Here is a 26,413-nt window from a genome sequence, read left to right as displayed (position 1 = left end):
GGGATATTAGATAGGAGGCCATCGCCGCCGCGCCGCGCCGGTCTGTAGAAGTTGAAAGAGGGACGAATGCGGCGTCTCGCGTCCCGTGCCGTGCCGCGTTCGAATCTGAAGATTCAATTTTCAAACAGTCGCCTCCAGACGAGTCGGCAAACCGACGTATACGCGTAGACGCTCTCAATTATTGTTTATAAGATCCTCTATTTCTACTATACTATACAACGACGAAGTTTACACATATTCAGCAGAATTCTTGGCAATAAATTATAATTGTGTGTTTCTGTTAACTTAAGACTTATACTTATTTAAATAAAAAGATGCCCAGTGAAATAAGTGAAAGTGCTTGTGATTTATTATACTGTTGGAAATGTGGACCTATGTGAAGATATACAGGAAGTCTAATGAATCTAAGTAATAAGGTACGTGTCCCTTATTTCTTGTTTCACGTTCATACCGAGCACTTACCCAAGCTAGGCATACATTTTTTATGTCATAACTCTATTAATTAAACGTTAACCATATACCTATTATATAATACACCATGGTAGTGAATTTTATAAAAACACTAGATGTCCCGCGCGGCTTCGCCCGCGTAAATTAGGAATTTTACAGAAACCGTACATTTTACCATAAAAAATATTTCCCCCGTTTTTCCCACATTTTCCTGAGTTTCTTCGGTCGTATTAGTCTTAGCGTGATAATATAATATAGCCTATAGTCTTACTCGATAAATGATCTATCTAACACTGAGATAAGTTTTTAAATCGGACCTGTAGTTCCTGAGATTGACGCGTTCAAGCAAACATACTCTTCAGGTTTATAATATTAGGTAGGTATAGATTTTTTTAATTATCGCTTGACAAACTCGAGTCTTGATCTAAAAGACTATGAAATGGTATAATATGGTAGTGATGATGATGAATGTAATTTGCATAGTAGCATATGCTTTCTGTTCTTAAAACAACGCCGAAACTCCCAAACTTGTATCTATAAAAAATCAGGAGTTCTCTCAGCACCTTCCGAACCACAGTATACCAGGTATATCTCGGTGCAAAATCCTACTTGTTGGTAGCATATGCTTAGAATACTTCTCACGAAACCGAAGTCACCACATGTTTCCCTATAAGTTTTGAGGAGTTCCCTCGATTACTTATGGATCCTTCATCAGATCACCACTTTTGTGAATATAATACCAAATTGGGATGATACCCTATATACCAAAAGAAAAATTTTAAAAATCGGTTAACAAACGGCGGAGTAATCGTTGAATATAAGAAAACGAACATAACACCTCCCCCATTTTGAAAGTCGGTTAAAATTGTAGCCTATGTGTTATTCTAATGTATAAGCTATATTATTGTAAAGTTTCATTAAAATCCGTTCAGTAGTTTTTGCGTGAAAGAGTAACAAACATCCATACATCCACACATCCATACATCCAAACAAACTTTCGCCTTTATAATATTAGTAGGATGTTAAACAAAACATAAGTACGTTATTTAAGTAATAACATCAGCATTTGAGGGTTACCCCTAGTTAACCCTTAATCAAACGGATCAACTTTTTATGAGATACTTAAATGAAATCTAAGACTGGTTTTTAGGTATAAGTTAGGTGCGAAGATTACAAAAAAATATATAAAAATTGTATAGGGAAGGGGTGTCTTGCGGTGGGAAATAATTTCCCACTATTCGTTACGGCAATTTTGCAAAAAATTTGTGGAAGTGGGAAATAATGGCACTTTTTAGGCGTTAGTGCATATTAAGGCAATTTTTCGTTGATAGTGCATATTTCATACGTATTATGCCCTCGCAGACTCGCAGTCTCCAAACTAGCTATCATAAATCATAATACACACCGAAGTCGAAACAAACAATGGGAAATAATTACCCACTTACTAAAACCTTAAAATTTCTAGTAAATCTTATGTTTCAAAAATGTTTCCACGGTTCTTTTCAAGCCAAACACACAGGAAATAAGTCTACTTTATGGTAGTATTCAGTATATCCACTTACCAGTTTTTTTTTACTTTAACTGAAAAAAACTAACGAGAACTGATTTTTTGACAAAAAATTGTGATCTCTGACTTTGACTTTAAAATGGGGTGACATATGGCGGCCGTTAAAAAAATATTGCCATTATTCAAATTTAAAATGTTACTAAGATTTTAAATCTCCATATATGACATTCCTGGGTGTAGCCATTAAAAAAATAAAAAATATTTTTTGTAGCTTAGGAGGAAGTGGGAAATAATTTCCCAATAATTTATTAGAAGGTTGATGCAGTGTAATAACTACCTGATACGTCCATACGTTACGTAAGTTATTTTAAGGGCTGAAACAAATCCTACCAAATGTCACAAAAAAAATCCTTAAAACCTTGGACATAAAACGGTAGTTTTGTAAGCAGAAATTTAGCTGTAAAATAATCAGGAAGTGATATTTTATAGGTGATGGTAGGAGAGACGGCGAAGCTATGTCTGCTGATCTCTCTCGCTGTGGGGTCGGCGGTGGGGGAGGCGTGCGAGCGCGGCCGGAGCTGGTGGCACCCCGAGCGGGGAGCCTGTCTGCCCTGCACCAAGTGCGACCCCCGGAGGCTCGCGGTCAAGTACCCCTGCGAGGTCCACCGCGACACCATCTGCCAGCCGCTCTACGAGGTCCGCATCTGGCCCTTTAGCGCCCAAAAGGACTCGAACGACTCGTCCAGTGATTACGAGTACTACGAGTACACGGATTACAGTGAAGTGAGTGCTAAAAGTAAAGAAGTGGAGTGGGACTTGCAAACTTCGACGTTGACGGTAGCCGTGAGTGGCTGTATAGTATTTTTTGTGGTGGTGCTAACGTTGTCGCTGTACCACGCGAAGCAGTGGCGAGTGCTCAAGCAAGCGCTGAAATCAGGTTGGTAATTTGAATTTTAAGAGTTCTGAATTTTAAAATTTGAATGTTTCTTAGGTTAGGTTAGGTTAGACTTTTACAAGATTATAGCATGTCAGATTTCTTTGTGTGGCACACCACAGTTCGCACATAAATTTTTAATATAATCAATACCTTAGTGCCAGTCATTCTAGAATCTACAAGTAGAGTCTAGAATAGACACATTGTTATCGTACTTTTAAACTCTTTAATAGCTTTATGAACGTGCGTTTCTCTGGTTTATGTCCGAAAAAACTTGGCGCCATAATTTAAACAAACGAGAGAATAAACATCAGCTCTAGCCTCTATGATAAAATATATTTAAACGGGACCGTAACTGAGAAAGTAAACAAATATTATTAATTTATTTTCACCTAGAAGATTCGAAACCCCTCACCTCATCTTTTACTGACTAGTAAGTAGAAACCACAAGTGACAGGCTACTTCAGGATTTCATTTTAAATCGCGTATAACTGATCGCTTATTCAGAACACTGATGGACAGATGACCTCCAAGTATCATTACGAGTGGGCATGTAGGCTCTACGAAACTAACGTCTGTTGAATAATAACATTAAAACTACAAGCTAAAACTCCTTGACTTGGACGGAATACGAAAACATGCGTCTCTACGAAATAATGGCAATCCTAAACTAAATTGCTTCGATTTCAACGTTTTCAAGAGAAAGTAAGCTTCACAGCAATACTGATTCAAACTAAATTGCTTCTAGATGTTTACAAGAGTCTATTTTCTATTTAAAAGTTTTACGGCAACTGAAAGGTTTTACAGGTATGTACGTGGTATGTACCTAAAAAGTTCGAAGGAACGTTCATAAATGTGATTGATCGCAAAAACACGTCATGCGCTCTACATTTTTGTTCCCTTTCAGTTTGTATCTAATTCGAGCTTTCATTCAAATTATTTGTACCAATTGTTTTACGTTACATATTGTAGATGTTGACGTTATCTTTATAATAATTACATGTACCTATTTTGATACCTTTATAATCAAAATAAGGTTTCTATTATTCGCGCTCCCAGGGGGTCCCAAAAAACACCTAAGCTTTTGTAGCGGGGTCGCCACACAGAGGTGGAGAAAACTATTCCAGTAAAAATGGATCAATCATTGGTTCTTGGTTCATGGAAGAAAAGTAAAAAACTAGTTAAATTATGTTTTACTATAATTATTATCTCTCTAACAATCCAGGTTCAGTCGGCCTGCGCAGGCGCTACCAACATAAACAATGCGCGTTTGTTTGAACATGTGCGCTACTAATTTTGACCAGCCGACCGCCATCGTAACAATAGCTAACGGTGTTTTTTGTTTCGTATTTGCTTAACCAAAACCTCCTCGCACCTTAATTCATGAAAGTATTTATAGGTCGTCATAAATATCCACTCTTAGGTTTATAACGGAAATCTCCAGTAAACATGTCGTTATGCGGTTCTCCGTTACAGCGATTTATTGAAAGAGTAATAGAAATCTAGAAGACTGCATTTAGTTTTTATATAAGTTTACGCCACTCACAATTATTACTGTAAGCAGTGACTCAACGTTGTGTTTTAATTGCACAATATAGTTTACTTGCTGCGACTCCTTAGCCTTTTGGAGCCTTTGAGTTAGATGTTGTGTGATTTTTCCTTAAGAGGATACACCAGGGGCGAGAGAAATTGAAAATAGGTATTTGAAAATGTATTGCTGTCTCACCAATCTCAAGTCCCCCACCGCAGAGCGCGATAGAGACAACACGACAAAAGTTCTAATAAAGGAACAGAAAATCTTCGATTCGTTGTCCGCTGATTCCTTCTCCAAAACTTAACCGATTTAAGTACTTTTTTCATTAAGAATTAAAGCAAGGCTTCAGCTGTGTTCCTATTTTTTTTTTTTTTTTTGTATATTTTAGCCAGTTTTGTTTTCTGGGTGTTTGAACACAGAGGAAAATCTTGCCATTTTTTTGGGTTTTTGGACGTTCTTATCTTTTTTAATAATAAAATTATGAAAAAAAAGAAAACATGGAACATGCTAATAGTGGCCATAGATATTCAGGAAAAAATCATAACTCTACCGGCATTATCCAGGGAGGAAACAGGGGACAGCGTTTGTATGGAAAAACAGCGGTGTGGACTCCTCTTAATGCTGAATACATACGTATTTGTAGAGTATAGAGTCAAACTATGTATATGTATTATGTACAATTTGTTGAATATAAGTACATCATATTATAAATCTGTACAATACTTATCAATAAAATTTTGTGTCTCCCCGTTAATAATAGTAGTTAAAAGTAGAAATATATGAATAATTTACTCAATTTAATGGATCTTTCCAGATGTCCGTGATTTGTCGGCGAAGCTGAAGCTGATGGAGGCGGGAGTGCCGGCGCCCTCCGCCCCTCCCCCCGCCGACCACATCTACTGCAACATACACATCGCAAAGGACGCTTTACTTGGTATGTAAGCCTTTTACCCCACTGGTTTTCTGTATTTACGGCATTTTTTTCAGCAATTTAGCATTTGAATTCGGTTGATGATTCCTTGTAGAATACAAGGGAATTTCGTAAAAAATCCCTGAAATTATTTAGTAGGTACGTTAAATTGCACCAAAATAATAAAAAAAAATGGTTTTGAAAACTTGAAAATGTTACCCCTCTAAAAAATCTCTAGTTTTATCTAGACGTACCTACGTGATGTAGAGCCGTAGATAAAACCAGAGAATTTCTTAATATACTTACTTAAAAAAAATCTATGGTCTATCGTCTGGCTTTTAAACTATTCTATTAATATAATTGGCATCGAATGTATATAATCTTGCCAGACACATATTGGCTTTGGACACCACTGCACGGGGAAAACACAGACATTTTACGGTATGTCCACCAAGAAAGAAAACAGCTAGCGTAGGAACTTGCCAAAGAAAATTACTGATCTTGCTTTGTCACTATTGTCAATCGTCTAAAGTCTAAACTCTAATCTCTGGCTGAATGCCAGCAGCGTGCCAGCATATCGTACAGTCCAACAATTACTTTACCAGGGACTAGGGAGTTTTTGAGTGAGCCGTTGTACACTAGAAGGTTCACATAATGAGTACCTTGTAACTTGAAATGTAGTCACAAAACGCGTGGCCCCAGTCTGAAATTGCGGAAAGGGATAGTTATATATTATTTGAATGTATTTTGGGCACAGGATTTTTAAGGGGCGTACGAATAGTATTAAGCACAATACAAAGAGTACTTAAATACCAACATTTTAGGGGGGTCATGCGATCCCCCAAAAATGTGGGTAAATTATGATCCCAGCCTGGGACCGCGCATACCGCTAGACATTGCGTTGCGTGGGTGACATTAAAGTACTCCGTAGTCCGTACTCCGCCTGCGTTTATTTAATTCAAGTGTACTCATACGCAGTGAGATTGCCAAAATCATGACGTAATTCGTTGAGTTCTCCGATGTGGACCACAGTAATCTTATAATTTGTAAACATTAAATTCTATTAAAACATAAGTAATAATATTATTTAGAACGCACGCGCGCCTAGGAAAGCATTGAACGTTTTGAATTATTATAAGCCCTTCTCCCTGTGCTGTGACGTAACATATGGATGACCCTTTATTCACCCGACGAAACGACGTTAGTCGTAAAAAGTTAAAAAAAATTCAAGCATATTGTTTTATTTTATGGCTCAGTATAGAAATTAAGACAGAATAAAATATTATTGGAACTTGTAAGATACAAAAACAAAAATTCCCATCACGTTCACGTGAAGGACACAGAAGTTAAACTTACGTGATGGTGGGAGGGGGGTGTGGAATGAAGCTAGATAATAATATAAAATATCATCATACTTAGATCTAAAGGACGCGTGTTAAGTTAATTACATAATACATAATATTATTAATTACAACTACATAATATTATTATTGTCAATAATCAATTCATTAATAATTGATTCCCATTTCAGTATTTAACTAAGTGAAATATTTTTCTGATGAACAATCAATTACTTAATTACAATTTTTTTTCGGTCTGAGGTAGTTTTTATTATTCGTAGGACTGAGCAGGTCTGAGGCCTAAAATGTTACATCAATCATAGAGAAAATATAATTAATATACTCGCTTAGTGCTTCTTTTTAAAACCTTTTAATGTTTAGTGTTGGTGGATATTCCAATGAAACGTGATAGGTATATTACATTGGATTATGATGATTGATGATAGAACTTTTGTGTATTCCATTCGGCTATTTGCATACAATAACTATTATTGCATCATTCGAAATATTCGCCATCACATTTTCTCTTTACAAATTACTATCGATTATCAAGAAAGTTATGAATTCGTATTGGTGCAGTGGCGTACCTGATAGGACGGGCCCTTACCGTTCACACGTGTGTTCGTTAGCGGTGATTTGTAATGCAGGCCCGTACTCCACTTCCGCCCCTGTGGGACACCGCCGGGAAGCATCCTACTTCCTGCTCGAACTGATATTTGACAATAATTAATTATTTATTGATACTTTTACCAGGCCGCTTTTTCTTTTCTAAAATTGGTCGAAGGCTCGAACAATATCATTTAAGTACCTACTTTCACTACGTGGACTAGTACGTACTGTATAAAAACTGTCGTGTGATCAAAATTACAATTTATGAACAATATAGAGATCTGAGAAATTCGGTGATGAAATAACTCCTAGGACTATTTTTAGATTATCTGTAGATCTTTTTGAAAACTAATATTTTACACTGCTGCGTGAACTAAACTTACAACTTACAAGCAGTGTCATAAGATGTTATTACTATTGCCTGTATGTCCAATGTAATATCGCTCTCATGTCTCAATAGCTCAGCTAAATTAATAGGGGGGAGGACGAATGGATAAGTAGTAATTAATCAATAGGCCGTCCACACACTTGTAAGTTCAAAGACGCTGAGAGTGCTGAGACCCTATGTATTGATGATTAAAGTTCCCGAACCGGTGGTAGGCAACGTAGTTTCTTCGTTCGACTTTCAAAAAGTGTATCATAATAGGTACCCATTTTGAATAAAAATATATTTTATTTATTTATTCTTTCTTTACCGACTCTTTTCCAGTTTATGCAGTACCTGTAAAGTCGATAATATGTGATATAAAAACATTTGGCCCTTTTGAACCCCTTCTTCTCTATTATTTTTTTTTCCCACCCTTGCGTAATTTGTGGATGGACCCCACGGCAATTTTATTTATTTATTGTTTGTTTTTACCGGTAATCCAGCATACAACATAAAATAGTTGTTACGAATATTCTTGAAACTCATCTAAACACTGAGGTGAGTTCTAACTTCTACTAATTCATGTGTTATTAAAGTTTTAAGGCGAATAATGCTTCAGTACAAGAAACGGTTGAACACTAGCCAGGTGCTAGGCAGGTGTGGCGATGAAAACTTTGCGTAAACATTTTGCGGAACTCTCACATACTTATTCATACTTTATAGCTGCAGAGTACGTACACTGTACAGTCTAGACGTAAACTGTATTATACTGTATACAGGGCTTAACAAAACAACGTGACACGTCGTGTATTTAGGGCGGGGGTTCCCAAACTCTTTTCTTTTTTATAGACCACTTGTAAAATTTTGCTGGATCCGGCGCGGTGCGGCGGAATATTGTTAAGAGAGGACCGTAGAGCCACTCCTTTTCTCACGTAATTTACGGACGTCCCTTATGAAAAATTGGATCGGTGTTCTTTGTAAATACATATTACAATAGAGTCGTGTTGTTCACATGTTTGCGGGAACACAGTCCTGTCACGTTGTATCGTGATTCGTGATCAATGATCAATAGGTAATAATCATGCTCTGGGACCCATGGAGTAGCTTTTTGTTTACTCAGTTTTGCATAGTTTTTAAACGTCTTTCAAGTTTCAACAAACGAGGAGGTTCTATGATGAGCTTATATTTTTGTCTTAAAATGTAACTAAAAATACGCTAAACGTTTTTAATTTTAGAATTGTGAAGTTAACTACTAAGTCCTAGCTACACACTAAATACAATATCATTTATTATGTTTTAGGTGTAATAAAATTCATGAGTCTAGATCTTGAAAATTTTGATTGATTATTATAACTTTAAATTTGCCTTGTCTCTATTCTCTACTTTTTATAATAAGTATATATTAAGTCTCCGTATGCGGCCATTACTTTTTATTTCTTTCGTAAACAAACTATGCATTTCGTAGTAACCACAGTAGCAACTTCATTAGTATTCTGTAAAGACAAAGTTACATGTTCCAGCTTGAGATCTCAATTTAGTAAGTATAGCGAAATGCTGCTTTACTGTGGAATGCCGTGCATTTCTATTTTCACACGGGATTATTTTAAACTGGCATTTGGCAGATAGTTAACCCGATCTCATAACATTCTGTAGTTTGAAGCACTTGTGACTCCACTGGTGTCTTCGTTGATCGTTCCTTGTTTACCGCCGCATTCCTATTTCCTATATTGCACCAGAGGCGTAGTTATAGTTAAGGTTATCGTCAAATATGGCGTCCATTAAGGATTTCACAGTTCATTTGACATTTTGTTATGGTTAAAGTTATAGTTACCTAAAGTAAGTTGGTGCAAGCCACCTTAAAAGTGGCCTTTAAATAAAATATCGTTGCAACTTCTTTTTCTCCTTTCAATTTTATATTATGGAATATTAGAAAGAGAGTATGAAATTATGAATGATGTAAGCTATTTGCGTTCGTAGATAAATCTGGAAGCCATGTTTTGCCATCGGAATACACCAATTCCAAGAATTGTTTTCACATTTCTCGCGCATTGCGGTTCAGTGAGCGACCGAAATATCCCAAGGCGACCTTAGCTGAGGTCATTGGCGTAATACGTGACCGTCTGGTCTAGACTCTGACACTGGCCACCCTTTTTCTCTTATTTATTATGGCGGCCTCAGTGAGTTGCCAATGTAGAGAGTAGCCATTACTGATTAGTGATTACTGATTACACACTTGAAGCAGCAAGCTTATACATACACCACGTCAAACTAACCTAAGCGTTGTACTCGTAGTACGTATATTATGTCTGTAATTTGGTAGGTAAATTATTCTAATAATCGAACAATTCTGTTGTACTGTTTCATTTGAGCACGCTGTACAAGTAAATCTTTGATTAGAGCTTTTGTATTTAGCTACTTTATAATCGCCGTTAATAGGTTTTACATTGGTTTTGCAATGCAGCGTACTGACTACTGAGTGATATCTACAAGTGTAACGGAGAGTTCAGTTACTTGGAGTTTCTGTGAAGGTGATCCATAACGTTTACAATAGAGTGCTATGAGGGGTAAATATCTCAATCTCAAAATATTTCGGAGCCGTCTGTAGATCATCCGAAATCGATCTATTTAACGAACGGATGTAGAGTAAGGTAAAAACGTGCGTCACGCGGCCCGATTTCATCCCAACAGGAAATGGAACGAAAGCTTCCCTTCAAAATGTTTGCGCGGTCGATAATAGACTCCCAATCAAACTGTTTACAATCGCACATCATAACCGCCAAATACTGTGACGTCAGGAGTCAGGACTCAGGGTATGCGGATTGCAGAATGGACATAAATACGTAATTATACAAACGCATAATAATTTAAAGTAATTTCAGTTTGACGACTTACAGACGATAAGGCTGCGTGTCCACCAGAGATGTGTTGCGACTCGAGGAATGTCTTTTTGAGAACCAATCATATAGAATCTCTTCATTAACGTGAGCTTGCCATGACATCGCTCAACGCGGCGATGCTATTGGATCTTAGTGTCTAAACACACTAGGCCGAAGTTACGCGGCGTAAATTCCGTATGATTCCGCCAGCAATGTATTTTAAATTACCGATGACACACTATTCCGTCACGTTCCGTCCGTATTTTGTATGCGTTTGACATTGCGGACGTAATCATGCGGAATTTACGCCGCGTAACTTCGGCCTAGTGTGTTTAGACACTTAAAACACATTCCTCTCATCTCTTGTGGAAACGCAGCCTAAGACTGAATTACCTCCTGCTGCCAACAAAACGGAAGTCTTTAAGCCGTATCTCTTCTAGTTTTACAGAAATATAGCAATAAATAATTGAGTTATTGGCAAATTGCACAGCACTTACTAATAACTCAATTCTTGTACCTTCTTTCTCGACTAGATCGCCGGATTCGAGATACGAGAATCGGCCTCCTGAAGTCTGGAGTCGTGTGCTGCATGACAACCTGTGAATTTCCTTTCCTTTTGGGGAGCGGAAGTATCGATGGACGATACGAGCATTCGTTAACATGCACGGCATTCGCTGCGAGTAGTCACTAATTACTTATACTTACCTTAAACTAAATAACACAAACAACAAAATGTTTGTACATCGTGCTGTCCATTGGTAAATACTAAATAGTTTTTACCAATGCACAGCACGATGTCTTTTAGTCAGCCCTTTTAATCTAGAAGCTGTATGGAAAATGCCCGCACTGTATTCAGTTAACCCAAGAAAAAAATCGAACTCATAAAAACACAGACTAAAGGATTCATCGGAATTCGGAATACCTTTTGGTAGCTGGTATTATGCAATCTCAACTTTTTTTGAGTTCAAAGTGATATTGTACTTCATACTCAGTTCTCTTCGAGTGTGCAAAATGATTGATAGAAAACGATGCTTAATATAAAAGATTTTTGACCGGGGTTCAATGGCCGCTACGGACAGGATTCGGCAATACGAGAATAGTCAGGTAACTCATAAGATTAAAACACGTCTAATAGTTTTTGCGTGCAAGTTACAAACAATACGAATGTGTTAAAATTGTGTTGTGATATAGGTACTATAAAGTATACTTAAAGTAAGCTTTGCTCTTTATAATATCACTTTGATTTACGAGACGTCCTAAGTCGCAGTGCAACCATTGCATAAACTAGCTGATTAACTTGCAGGCCACGGCCCACGGACGTTTCTATGGGCGAGATGCGTCGAAGCACGACTCGTTAGAGGACGATCCCTCAATAACATCACGACCATATCTGATTTCCATTGTTTTCACAAACACAAACAAAGGGCGTTGAAGTTGTCGTAAACATATTATTATGTTGCAAGTTTGCAACTTGCAAGCAAAACGCGTCCTTGGTGGCCTTTTGGCTTTTAGATTACACGAGCTGTTTGGAATGGAGGATGGAGGCATGGAGGTACTTCAAATTAAAAAGTTTCCATTATTAAAACAATTTTCTAACAGAGGAGTTTATTTATCTATCCTTTATTTGACTTTAGCCAATCAAAAGCACTAGTGAAAAAATCGGTCATGTCACATGTGCAAGTTGGACTCGTGCACGAAGGGTTCCGTGACATTGCAGGGCAAAAATAGGCATATTTTTTTTGTAATAGAGCCACCCTTAATAATGTATTACAATTTTATTAGATTTTGGACTGCCAAGACGCCATTTGGATTGATGGACAGCACGTGTATCTTAATGATCTTAAGGGTCATAACTCACAGCCCACAGGCCGACACACACATCAACTCGGAAAGGGATCGTCACTGTACCGCCTTTCGCCTCGCCGTCAACCAGGCGTTAACGTAACGTATGCACGTTCGCGTTTTAACCAAAGCGTATCGGTAGCGTACGTGTACGTGTACGTCAACTCGGCTACGGCTAGGCGACGCCTCGCTTACGGCTCGCCGACCGCTGTCCCCTTCCGAGGCGAGGCGATTAGGGTCAATTTATAATAAAATAAATAAAATAAAAATAAATAATATAATAGCGCAGAGTCGAAGCGAAGCGAATTTCCAAAAACTGAACACATAAAAATCAACCTTAACTCGAGAGCATAACGCATACATTACTTCTGAGAGGCCAATCAGCGTTAATCGCGCGCATCCACGCGAATTCGCGCGGATGCGCGCGCTTTTCTAAATTCTCAGAAGTAATAACTGCGTTAACCATAGAGTATACATTATAGCAAGCTATAGAGTGCTTCTAACAAGGTATGAACTGTAAGCACGAGTGTGAACATATTTTCCTATAAGCGTCAAACGATGGCGCATGGAACATCACTAGACTTGCGTTATACGTTTGGCAAGTATCTATAGAACTTCTGCTTACGATCGGCACAACGGGGAACAAGCGATGCGCGCGCTCTATAGCTTGCTAATGTATACTCTAAGGCGTTAACGCTTTGGAATTAAGGTTGAATTTATTTTTTATTTTTATACAACGACATTAGGACTACTACTACTTTGTAAAAAATATTGACTTCATCATAGTTTTTTTCAATTCTTGTCTCTGGGACGCAGCTTATCTCAGACTGGCCGTTTAAACATTGTCTAATAGTATCTAAAATTAAATTTAAAAAACAATAATCCATTTTCAATTTGTCAACTTGTTGTCAACAGACTTCAACCATAAATAAAAGAGTATAATTCGTATGTATAGGCTTGTCACTCAAAAATCTGTCACTTTCTTAGTAGTAGTGTCGTAGTGTGTGTAACGTTTTATTTGTTAAAAATATATATGATAAAAGCATAATTTTAAAATAATATTAGCTCGATGCCCCCCTTTACCATATAAACTATAACTGTGCGAAATTTCATGCACCTACGTTTCCCCATTTTTCGTAAAAAGGGTTCCAAAGTTTTTCTCTCACGTATTAAAATATAGATATACAATCCCACTACTGTCGCAGTAAAAGTTTATAAATATCAAAACCATCAATTTATCATCTGGCTAAACGACGCAAGATTTATTTGCGTCTCGTTTTCAAAGCCGAGACATTCGCGACCGTCTCGTTAGCTAGACGGCACGGAAACTCGTAAAAGATGCATACAACAATCATTCACTTCTAGGCTGGCCACACATAAACGTTTTCCGAAGGGACCGCAGGTATTCGTTTTCCGTATTTGAACATCCGAATGCATAGAATCAGTAGAAAATACATTAACTGACGCACATGTTCGCTTTTTTCCGAACAAAACGAATTCCGTACGTTTATTATGTAATAAAAACGAACGCTTGCGCTAGAAATTCCACATCAGAAAATCGAATACGGAAAACGCAACGCGACGCGCCACTGCAGTCCACAGCATAATATTATTTTGTTAAGAACTGCAGCTCGAAATCACTCTTTTTGTAGTAGAACAAGTATATAAAAGTTTAATTTCGTATCAATTTTTATTTTTAAAATAACTAAGAAGCACACCATCTTTGTGAACCAGTATGGTCTCTATTGTTTTGAAGGTTAAAATATTGTCACGGTACATGGTATACGGACACGTGGTGCGCAAGTACATACTCGAACCTTCTAAAAAGGTCCAATGTTTGTTTACGTGTTTACCCTTTATTTGTTAGCGTGTTTGAATTTAGACCTTATCACTGAGTCCATAAGGTCTAAATTAAATTCAACTTACTGCACTTATCGCAAGGACGGCAGTTTTATTGTGGTACATGCCCGAGCCGCCTAGAAATTTCCCACGGTTGTTTACTTGTTTACGTGAATCGGGAAATTTCTGGAATTCGTCTCGCCATATAAAAAGAGCCGCAGGCAGGCACGGCAAGTCAGTTCGTTTCGAGTTTTCATCAAGGCGATTTCGGAGTGATCAATAGTGAGTGAACCAGTGAAACCTGCGACTTGGCTACGACCTAGGACAGTGATAGTGCTTAGTGATTGGACCTAGTGATTTGTGTTTGGACTTAGTGCTAAGTGTTGTGACCTAGTGTTTAGTGCAGTGTTAATAAAGTCTTCAAGAGAGTCACCAGGTCTTTCTCTCCAAATCCTTCGAACCCTAGCACGTAACAATATTATGTATTGTTCGTAGTACACTTCGACCGCTAATGGGAAACTTCCTGGGAAATGAGATAAAAATAAAGACGCCCGCGCACTATCCCGTTAGCTTGCCAATGTTTGTAAACGTCGGCCGGTATTACCTATACATTGTACCGTACTTATAGTATGTACATAACACAATATTCATATTGCTTTGATATTAATTACTAGTTTATTCGCGATTGTTTTAGGTTCTGCGCAGACAGAACGGACACTTGAATGTAATAATTTTAATATTTAATTTCAAGTGCGTTAAAAAAAACCACTCCGCTGCGTTGCGTATGTCTGCGCTGACCCTTAACAGTAAGGGTCAGCGCAGACATACGCAACGCAGCGGAGTTTTTTGGAGAGAAATTCTTTACTTTCTTGACGGACTATACAGATAGTCCGTCAAGAAAGTGAAGAAATAAAAAAGTGGCAACATCGTAGTGTTATCCCTTTTTTCTTAGATTGATTTGAAAGGGATGACACAACGACGATGTTGCCACTTTTTAATTTCTTCACTTTTTTGACAGACTATAATAATATGGGCTAGCCCTTTGCTCCGATCTTTCACTACTTGTACTAATATTATAATATATTCTGTGGTATTATTCCCTAATCCCTATTAATATACGTTAACGAAATCAGTCGTTTAAGTTCTCGTAACTTTGAACAGAATCTGTTTTGAATTCCGCCGTAGGATTGGCGATTGAAGTTAATTTATATTCAGCAAACACAACAATCAACATCGCATATGATCGTTAATTCAAATGCAGCTGCGTAATGCGTTACAAAACCGCAATTAACATTTGCAAGTTTAAATTATACTAGACTAGACCGCTACTTCGTTCGCCGAAGCGCGGGACCGTTATTTTCCGAGAAATGGGAATTTATTATACGGTACGTCTTCTCCCGAAAATCAAAAAATCTTTATACCACACATTTTAATCCATACCGCGAGGCGGTTTTATTTTAATGCGCAAGGGACCCTTTAGGTATGGGTGCCCCGGGTAAGGCGGTTTATTAACCGAGCAATGAGCATAATATTATAGCAATATTGCCGAGACAAACTTTGGCATTCATAATAATTAATATTAAGCAGTTCGAATTCTACATACATAACCAGTTACCTGTTCTGCAAGATATTCCGCATTTGCATTAAAGGCAGATGGGACAAGATTGTAGACCTGCATTTTAATTACATAATATGTATGTTACGGGTAAGGCTAGAAGGTGGAGTAAACTAGGTTTACCCGGGTTGACTTAGTATTACCCAAGACTTTTGGGTAAAGTCCGAATAATAAAAATAAATTTTAACTCTGGGTTTACCCATACTCCCCTAGGTCTACCCAACTCTGGCTGGGTAATGTTAAAAATTTGTCCAATTAATTACTAAAATATCCAAGTATTTTAAACATTTATTATTTTAATAACATACAAAGGCAAACGTAATTTCTCGAAGAACATAAACTTAATAGCTTCAATGGCAAATACTAATAAGCGGTTGTTGTAAATTTAAAATTGAAATTATTTATTTGAGCAAGATAAACTGCTGTGATATTTTGAATTGCACAACTTTCCTGCAGCTCTGCATGAACACTTCTTTGTAGCACATTTTGTTTTGCAATTACACCTTTTAGGCTCGAAAATTACGCAACACCTAACATTACGTACGATTATGGGTAAACCCCGAATTAATTTTTTTTTTTTTAATATTCGGACTTTACCCAAAAGACTTGGGTAATACTAAGTCAACCCGGGTAAACCTAGGTTTACTCCACCTTCTAGCAATACCCGTAACATGTATAATAGGTACCATTAGGTACTAAATTATTACAATGCACATAGAAATTTGTTGAGCCATTGCTAAATGACTAGTCTAAAGAGACTAGACATTCAGCAAAGGCCTCACAATATGTATTATGTCCAGTATAATTCATCTGCCTTGGTATATTAATTATTATGATATTATGTGCGATAGCGAAAAGTAATTTAATTAGATACTTAATACATTCTGGTTGAATAAGAAACATTATGAAGTTTAACAAGACTTGTGACACTTTAGGGCCTAAAGTGATCAAGACTGTTTAAAATTATTATTTCTTCAGATGATGACAAGAAAAATATCTGAAGGAGAGCCACATTAGATACTCTCAATTCTCATATTATGTCAAATTGGTGTTTCGTCGTTGGACTACCGTTTTGAAATAATGATCAAGAATGACATTGAGATAGACAGACAGACAGACGGACAGACAGACGGACAGACAGACGGACAGACATCGAAGTCTCAGTAATAGGGTCCCGTTTTTACCCTTTGGGTACGGAACCCTAAAAACGATGGATAAATAAAAAGGGAATCGCGGGCGCAGACGTGGCATACAAAAGTGAAGAAAGCAATAGAGCAGTGAGACTTTGCGCTTAAGAGGAGTCCACACCGCCCTTTTTTCCATACAAACGTTGTCCCTGTTTCCTCCCTGGATAATGCTAGTAAAGTTATAATTTTTTTCCTGAATATCTACGGCCACTAATATAATGTCCCTGTGTTTTCTTTTTTTTTCATAATTAAATTATTAAATATGATATGAACGTTCAAAAACCCCAAAAAAATGGCCAAATTTTCCGCTGTGTTCAAACGTCCAGAAAACAGATTTGGCTAGATTAAAAAAAAGCAAAACATAGGAACACAGCTCAAGCCTTTATATTTTAATCTTTAGTAAAAAAAGTACTTAAATCGGTTAAGTTTTGGAGAAGGAATCAGGAATCAGACAACGAATCGTTGATTTTCTGCAGTTGTCTCTATCGTTTTCTGCGGTATAGGCTTGAGGTAAGGGCTATAGATATTACACGTACTTTTTTTTCATTTCTCTAGCCCCTGGTGTATCCTCAGCTTACGAGTTAGATTAAATTACTACATAATATTATTTGTATGACACCCCTACTACTTAGTAAGTTAGTACCGTCCAAACTCCAAACTTACGCCATTGACACAATCTATTTATTTGTAAGTATTTTGTACTTATCTATTTTTTCTTTGTTGCAGGTAGTAACGCTAAAAAAGGTTTAGGCAATGTGTACACTCAAGAGAAGCACGGTACGCCGTAACCACCACCGAATAATAGTACAAATTAAACAACCTCGCACCGACACGCAATGTATAAAAATATTTTTGTAAAATAAAACTCTAAAATTTATTCGTATTTTAATAATCGAACCTACATATTTTAAGATAAGTACAAACAAATATATATAATATTATTATAATTTAAAATCACGTAGCAGTTGCAGGATCCTTGAAATGCGAAACTTGGAAGCTTTGTAAAACAGCAAAAGCATTCTAAATACTACCAACAGATGGAGCATGGTGCACTATAAATCTTAGGGTGGGTTGCAACTTGCACCAGAGGCGTGGTTAAAGTTATGGTTAAAGTTAAGGCTAATTTAACTTTAACCATAACTTTGACCACAGAATTTGACAGAAGACGTTGCTGGTCCGACAAGGCTTTAAATGAACGTGGGCGGGGTCGCTGCTGGTAAAGAACTGTCAAAAACGGCGTTTTTGTATAATGACAGCTTAAAGTGTTAGTTCCTTTTTTCGCCACCTGCATAAAGTTACAGTTATAGTTAAAGTAAGTTGGTTCAACCCACCCCTATATTTAAAACTCTTCTTGTATTTCAGACAAAAAATTACTATGTGTTAGAGAAATTTATTCATGGGTAGGTAAATCGTAATTTGGTCGGATTATGTTAAGCCCAGCCAAAAAGTACAAATTTTCAAAATTTCATTTTCCGCCGTGTGCCTTTAAATTTATGTGATAGTAGGTAGAGCAGTTGATTCCTTGACAGATGGGGGACCTACGTAGTTTGGTCGCGTTACGTCAAACCTAGCCGGTAGATCACGACTAATGACATAACTCTACGAAATGACGTAGGTCCGTCAACTGCCTAGGAACATTCTTCGATAGTACATTCCCAGAATCTAGTTCCCTAAACACTTTTATTACCACTACGATTTTTACGATGTTTTCTCGGAGGCCGCCTATATTTTACGCCGGACTCGCTAGGCGAACATCGAACTTGCCGGGCGAATCTACGGCGCTGGAATAAAATTTACGTGGACTTTCCGGGAGAGTCAGTGGCACTGAATGTGTTAAAATTCGAAGATGCATGTCATAATTTTTGACGGGCACATTCTGGACCGGACTCTACGGCACGTGTCGCTACGCGGATGTTCCCCAAATAGAATATACCGTAGCGTAACTTACGACCATCGCATTACCGTCTTTATTATCTGCGGCGGTAAGTCCCAAATCCAACGACGACGGGGAAAGGAAACTACAAGTCAACGTCTCATGAACCTGGCTAGGGAAAGCATAAGTATTAATTAAACAGTTTCTGATATCGGGCGACGGGAAGTGAATTGAAACATCTCACCATTATATATTATTGTGTATTACCAAAAGAGGTCTCGTCGTCCTATTTCCACTTTTAATTTGAAGAAAATACACAGTTTAATTAAATTAAAATACATTAAATTAATAACTACTTATCGATTAACATACTTATAACTCAAAAATAATAATTTACTAACGACGAGTAGGTGCGTTTAGGGTTGGAAACAAAACAGTTTGGGAGAGAATGCCTTACACGCGACAGATTATTATTCTATACTATGTTTTTGACTAAAAGTCAACTAGATTCGACTCGTTGTACATTTAAAGCCTACAATTAATTTAAATTGGTCCCATTATAACGTACACATTCATTATTTTAATAATAGTTTAAAAGGCCACCAGGGAAGACATAAAAATGGCCCTCAAACGCACTGTTCAGGCCGCGCACAAAAATTGAGGGGGCAGATCAGTGATTAGACTGTGTGACACTGTTGACAGTTCTGTAAATCATTGCCAGATATTGTACAGTTGGGCGCGGCCTAGGCACGATTCAAGGTACGAGTTGGAAGCCAGTTACATCAAGAGGCAGCAGACAACGTGTCGTCGCGATGGTTTCTATGTATTTCTATGAACAAGTGTCGCTAAAGAGTGTTTCATAGAAATACATAGAAACCGTGTCGCGACGACACGTCTTATGGATTCCAACTTCGTGTCGCTGGATTCCAACTTGTACCTTAAATTTTCTAACAGAAATTTCACTCTACAAAAATTAAAGTGCCTTCTACTGTTAAACATTTTTATAAAAATACATTTCTAAATGTTTAAATGACTATCACTATAATTAGATAATTGACAACTAATTATAATTAAATGTTACAAACTTTCAAAGGAGCCAGAAAGAACAATTTGTATATTAGAAAAGGCAAAGAAAAAAGTTATAAGTCGACACTAGAATGATTCTAATATATTATTGTATCAGTTAAACTCATTTAAGCATTAAAAAAACATTATCCATAAATCAACCGAGATTCAGTTACAATATTACATTATTGTATTATTTACTTTTAAGCTTTAGTTTTTATATTAAGGCATAATTTTTCGTTGGAAAGGAAGCATAGTAAAAAAATGCTCAGTCTTAAAATAAAATGCAATTTTCAGTTTCAGTCCGATTAAAATTACTGTGCAAATTATGTATTGATGATATTGATTATTTAAAAACATCTGCTTTAACCCGTCGATCGTGGAAAAACGAGACACAATAGAATTTCTATTGTGTCTCGGTCATCGGTGACCGTATGGGGCTTGATGAATTAAACAGTATTTAGTTCCCTTTGAGGTTACGTTTTTATGAAAAATATTGAACAAATGACTGTGGCATTTTAATTTTGAATTATTCAGTACACACACATACATAAAATATTGACTCATAAGTTAAAATACATAACATACAATACTAAAATGTGTAAAATAACAATATATATAGCATGAAAAAATATATTAAATTCTGAAAAAACCTGTTGCAAAAATATTTCAAACACAGTGATATTAAAAACGCCAGTAGTTTTGAAATGTTACTGGAAAAAATCGTAGAAAGAAATATCAAAACTTAAATGAAGTAAATCTAGTCACTTCTTAATATTTAGTAACAAAAGATATTTTTCAATTCTTTCAACTATGTTAGGTTTTTGGTTGTGTGTAAAAGATATAAAATAAAGCTAATTGTGTTAAACGCTAGTTCTGATGTATAGCCAACAATTTGTCTTTTCCTGTAATTACATTATTTACCTTAATAGCTCAATAGATATCAAAGATAGATTATCAAAGTAAACAATTTCAGATTAATTGTAATCCGCTACATAGCAGGTACAGAGGTCTAACCCATATTAGCCTTGATTAGCTACAAATAACTAGCTCGCACGCGCCGGTTCCGCATTGGGCTTCGGAGGCGCCTGATACTTTTGGACTGGGTACATTGGCTTTGGTTCGATACAGGATACGCCATCAAATCTGCAAATTCATAAAAAGTAAAAGTAAATAATATTACAATACTTACTAATTATTTAACCAACCATGGTTTGGCTTGGTTAAAGAATTTCAATTAACACAATAGAAATTCTATTGTGTCTTGTTTTTCCACGATTAAATAAGGATTAACTAAGGATTTTGTAAATGACAAAAAGATGTTGTTTCTTTCTATAATAAAAAATTAAATTCAACATCAGCAAACAATAGAACAGCCTTCATACTCACTTGTTGTTTTTGTATTTGTCTGGTATCGCTCTGTGGGGCTGCTGAGCGGCGTGCGCGTGAGTACGCGACAACTCCCGGAGACAAGACTCTAGATCTGTCACACTGTAACCTGAGCTCTTCACTAGCGATTCCGGCCAAGCTGTAATGTATGAAGTAATAACTTCACAAGTGTACCTAACATATTTGTAACAGTAAAATAAAATATATGTTTAATACATTTCCTTCAACACTGGTGAAACACTGGTGAACTAAACAAGTACAGTACACACTTGGGCACTCCCTATTCCTTTACTCTCATAACCTAGTGGGACGGAACACCGACACGATTGGCGGAAGATCAGGCGCAGGACCGACTTTTTACATGCCCATCCGATGCATGGATCATCTTACTTATCGGACAATCAGATGATCAGCCATCATTGTCCTAACCAAACTTGGAAATAACATGTTTCCAACGCGAGAATCGAACCCACGACCTCCAAGTCAAGAACCGCGCTCTAAACCACTGGACCATGGAGGCGTAGTGTCAATATGAAATGTGTGCTGTGGCTTTAGTTACCTGCGTCCGCACAGTGCTGATCGAGGGTCGAGTCGTGTTTGTCGTGGTCGCGGTCGCAGGTGAGGCAGTGACGAGCGGTGGCGAGGGCGGCTGCCGCTATCATTGAAGGCTTGTACTGCAGGTAGGGGTCTGCCTCCAGCAACGTCAACTCTGCTATGTACTGAAACATATTTTAGATACTATAATAGAACAATAACTACTACATAAATTACTAAAATTTAAGTTGTTTATTGCATGTGTATATCCCTACAGTATGGCCTTTCCCAGAACTTAAAGTATCTCCATAACAAATTTCATCAAGCTGGTTCAACAGTTATGGCGTGACGGTAATAGACAGATAGACACACTGTGTCATTTATATTATTAACTATTGATTTAAAAGCTGAATAAGATACCTAATTGAGCCAGACGAAAAAAAATAGCAAAATAGCTCTTGTCAAAAAAACTTCTTCATAGGTTCAGAATTCAAGCCTTGTCTAACAAGCATTTTAGTAAAATATTTCTTAATATTTATAATGAAATGTCTGATTACATCTTACACTTCTAGAGAGAGAGTATACTCACAGCGGCCAAGTGGAACATTTTCTTTGGGAGACCATTAGAGATGCAGTAGTGTGAGAGGAATGCCAGAGATGTAGGCGTTGACAGGTCAAATGAAAGAACCTTCAGGATCAAATGCTCCATGCGCAGAACCTCACGTTTGGTATATGTATCGTCAGTGATGTAGACAAACTCAGATACCTCTGGTGGGTACACTTCCTCATATTTACTGGAAAGAGGTAAATATATTTCTGGTAAGAGGCAAAAGTATTTCAGAAATTCAAAACGGTTTTTAATTTAAATAAGTATTATTAGTCTAGTTGCCATAAAGGCTTTAGCTTTATGGTTTTATTAAAACACTGTTTATAAGAGCTCAGAAGCTAAAATAGAAAAAAAGAAAATTTATTCTGTGTTGCAAAATTAACAAAGTTATAACAGAAATATAGTTGTATCACTGGCACAATACCCCTAAGTTATTTGGGGTATAAATATAAAAATATTTATACCCCAAATAACTTTACAAGTTCTGCTTAGTTTTGTGTCCCATATTGAGAAGGTCACAAGATTGATAAAAACAGCAAATCTTGAAATGCCGTATTATGCTCTTAAAATAGTACTTTTAGGTTGGGTTGCACCAACTAACTTTAACTATAACTGTAACTTTAACTACAATGCAAAATGTCAAATCTTTGGTTGAAGTTAAAAATGGACGTTTTTAAATGCATATGGCGAAAAAAGGAACTAACGCTGTCATCATACAAAAAACGCCATTTTTTACAGTTCTCCTTTACCAGCAGTGCCCCCGCCCACATTCATTTATAACCCTGTTGGACCAGCTGTCATCTGTCAATTTCTCTGGTCAAAGTGAAGGTTAAATCTAGCCTTAACTATAACCATAACTTTAACCATGCCTCTGGTGCACCGTGCAACCCAAACTTAGTAGTAAGAGGTATTATAATATGGATAATACTTACGAAGCGATATAAGTGGCTGCTGTGCCAACAAGCTGCAGTTTGGTCCTTATAACGCTCATGTAGGAGAGAAAACGATCAACATAAGATACAGCAAGATGCAGAGTTTCACTCTGCTGATTATATTCATCACAAACTTCCACAAGCCAGTCGATAAGTATAGACCTCATTGCATGTGTTATATCCGGCTGTTTCCGCATGTAACGTGGATTAGCCCTGTTTTTCACCTGAAAGCAAAATTGTTTTTAAAGCGAGTAAATAAACTTCTGTTTGATGGGTAATTTATTGGGCTTTTTAGCAACTATAACAAATCCTTATAATGTTACTTTATCCATCCGTCTTTGAAAATGTTGTTAATTATTATAAATATTATGAATTGACAAAAAATTTTTAAATAACTTATTTTATTTTGTACTATCAGAGAAGTTGATTCATAGGCGGATGGGGGACCTACGTAGTTTGGTCGCGTTATATCTAACCCAGCCGACAGATCATAACTAACATTGAAGTGACATAATCCAACCAAATGAAGTGGGTCTATAAACTGCCAATGAATCAATTTCCTCTATGGTACTTTAAGGCAATGCATGTTTTTTTTATTTAGAGAGCTTTAGGTAGAAAATGTTCATAGTTCAATCAATAGTATAAAGCTTATGTATTTTTTAAAGGTATTACCTCAATTTGTCTCATGTAATCATAAATATCCTGTCGGTACTCCGCCACATGGAAGAACATTTCACGATCAGTCTGAGCTTTGACAGTGTCCTCTTCGTCCAGAGTTTCTTCGAGAATCTGACTCTCATTTTTAGAAATGGACATTGACAGTATGCTTGTGTCCACAACTGACATGGGTGATTCAACATCATCTTTCTTTTCTTCCAATGGTGCCCTAAGACCAGACATATTATATGAAAAAAAATTGAATTACAAGTTAAAAATAGAGAAGACATGATTAGTAGCAGCTTTCAATCAATCCTTTTTCAAGGAAAAGAAACACAGCAATGACTTTTAATATGTACTTAGAACATTCACATTTTGGTTATTATTTTGGTATCCAAAAACTGATTTTATTACATCGTTTATCAAAGATTTGAAGAAATACAATTTAAATGAATACATTAGAGATTGTAAATAAGTACTGCTTTAATGCTTTGATTGTGGGCATCACAGACAAAGTTGATATTTAATTGTTAAGCATCTGCCAGGGGCCGCTTGGGGCTTGATGGGTTAATTACTTTCAACTATAATATTATCATTGTCTTTCTAAACAAGAAGTAACATAATACAATTTATTAAGCTATTAACTATTGTAGTTAGTAAAAACTAATGATTTATGATATTAGATTTCAGATTATGTGCAGATAAGCAAATTATAAGTTGCATGTCTATGACCTTGTTTAAATTGATGATTAGGTATGTCTTTAACTGGGTCAATTGGTACACATTATAGGCTTAGTAACTCTTATCTTCTTCACACTGTGCTGCTAGACTGCCAAAAATGTTAAAGTTACAAAATTAAAAGTCCAATGCTACAAGAAGTACTTATATTAGATGAAGTGCAGAACCTGGCTAAACCAAAATACTTATATATATAGCCTATTCCAATCACTTCAACTAAAATGAACATAAGAAGAATCATTAATGCATCCAATATTGATAGCATTTTTCAATGTTTGACATAGAGAATTTGAAGATTCCACACATGCATACTTTATAGGTTATAGATAGATATTATACAATGAAAATGTCCAAAATGTTTCGGGTAGAAATATAAATGTACCTTAATGGAGCTTCTTTGACTCTGTCTTGCTTTTCAACTTGGGCACATAGGGCTCTCACTTGCTCTGCTGTATTCTTAAAGAAGTTATCTTTGCGGATTTCTTTAGCAACGAAAGGTTTAAATGTCGGTTCCCGCTTCTTCACTTCTATCTCTGTTGGTTTGTCCTCGTAGACGCTGAAAGCGCGAAATTGCGCCACGGGGGGGACAATATTCTTCTCATTTTTGATTTGACGAACTGTTCTATTTTCTTCCTGAACTTTACAAGGTCCACTCGTCACGCTAGCCTAAAATAATTTAAGAAATAATAAAAGGCTTCCGTGTTACCTGGATTACGGATAGAGTACTACATTACATCAACAAATAATTGTACTTACAAGTTTTGCATTTCGGTTTTGGTTGCAAGCGAACTGGCTTAGATCTCCGAGGGCGCGTCGTTGTGAAGCAGCAGAAAAGACATCCGCATCCTTCCTTAGGCCTAAAGCAGCATTTTCTTGATCCTCGTGAATTCTAAATGATGCCATTATCCCGCTTTGTTTGGTTGTTGCAACGGCAAAACTTATACTTTGATGTCGCGGGATTGTGTAGCAATTCCGTAAAAAGTTGCGGTAATCGTAGTCAGTAAGCCTTTTAAAACCACATTATTTATAATAATAAAATGAGAGTATGTTCAAAAATTGGTAAAAACTTAAAATCACCCCCCAAAACGCTCACCAGCATCAACGGACAACAGACATTTTGGTATCTTTCAGCTGTTGCAATTTTTGTTTCTCTATTGTTTATGATATTTCAAATTTCAACCAATCGCAAGACTCAGCAAGACTATGGTAGCTTTTTTTGGATTATAATTTTTAAACATCGTTTCATGATTTCGGCACTGTCCAGTGTCAACTTGTATTGCAATAATATTATAATACTAGCTGTTGCCCGCAACTTCGTCCGCGTCAGCAAAATGTGATAACAAAGATAATAAAAAAGATTTAAAAAAAACCCTTGGTTCAATTATAAAAAAGTGAAATAATCCTCCTCCTTTTCGGTAGTCGGTTAAAAAGTAGCCTTAGTTATTACTTACTACATCAGCTATGTGCCTAAAAAACTCCCGTCAAAATCGCTCCAGCCATTTCAGAGATTAGCCGGAACAAACAGACAGACAGACAGACATACAGACAAAATTTTAAAAAAATATTGTTTTGGTGTTTGTACCCTATATACATTCATATTATGTATTT

The 26,413-nt window shown here is 36.7% G+C and overlaps 2 protein-coding genes across 2 annotated transcripts; one reads left to right on the top strand and one right to left on the bottom strand.

Moving 5' to 3' along the window:
* The first annotated feature begins 5 nt into the window (after positions 1-5).
* Positions 6-17,887, top strand: LOC121728887 (tumor necrosis factor receptor superfamily member wengen). Its single transcript, XM_042117208.1, has 4 exons — positions 6-416; positions 2,447-2,894; positions 5,240-5,359; positions 17,737-17,887. The coding sequence occupies exons 1-4, from the start codon at positions 399-401 to the stop codon at positions 17,796-17,798; spliced, it is 648 nt and encodes a 215-aa protein (XP_041973142.1). The 5' UTR covers positions 6-398; the 3' UTR covers positions 17,799-17,887.
* A 3,010-nt stretch (positions 17,888-20,897) lies between these two features.
* LOC121728823 (cyclin-A2-like) lies at positions 20,898-25,927 on the bottom strand. The gene is made up of 8 exons (XM_042117127.1): positions 25,562-25,927; positions 25,188-25,471; positions 24,083-24,296; positions 23,411-23,634; positions 22,461-22,665; positions 21,897-22,056; positions 21,338-21,476; positions 20,898-21,094 (listed from the first exon to the last, which is right to left on the bottom strand). The coding sequence occupies exons 1-8, from the start codon at positions 25,706-25,708 to the stop codon at positions 20,995-20,997; spliced, it is 1,473 nt and encodes a 490-aa protein (XP_041973061.1). The 5' UTR covers positions 25,709-25,927; the 3' UTR covers positions 20,898-20,994.
* Positions 25,928-26,413: the final 486 nt, after the last annotated feature.

The sequence above is a fragment of the Aricia agestis genome, chromosome 7, assembly GCF_905147365.1.
Source record: "Aricia agestis chromosome 7, ilAriAges1.1, whole genome shotgun sequence".
Lineage (NCBI taxonomy): Eukaryota > Metazoa > Arthropoda > Insecta > Lepidoptera > Lycaenidae > Aricia > Aricia agestis.
Note: the sequence above shows the minus strand (reverse complement) of the source record. Positions and strands in the feature narration are given on the sequence as shown.

What these genes read in the sequence shown, in the direction of transcription:
- LOC121728887 (XM_042117208.1), top strand. An exon ending in CAAGCAAGCGCTGAAATCAG is followed by an intron (nt 2,895 to 5,239) that starts GTTGGTAATTTG and finishes GGATCTTTCCAG; the next exon opens with ATGTCCGTGATTTGTCGGCG. An exon ending in CGCAAAGGACGCTTTACTTG is followed by an intron (nt 5,360 to 17,736) that starts GTATGTAAGCCT and finishes TCTTTGTTGCAG; the next exon opens with GTAGTAACGCTAAAAAAGGT.
- LOC121728823 (XM_042117127.1), bottom strand. Translation starts at nt 25,708, where the DNA reads ATGGCATCATTTAGAATTCACGAGGATCAAGAAAATGCTGCTTTAGGC. An exon ending in AAAACCGAAATGCAAAACTT is followed by an intron (nt 25,472 to 25,561) that starts GTAAGTACAATT and finishes AAATTATTTTAG; the next exon opens with GCTAGCGTGACGAGTGGACC. An exon ending in GTCAAAGAAGCTCCATTAAG is followed by an intron (nt 24,297 to 25,187) that starts GTACATTTATAT and finishes GTCTGGTCTTAG; the next exon opens with GGCACCATTGGAAGAAAAGA.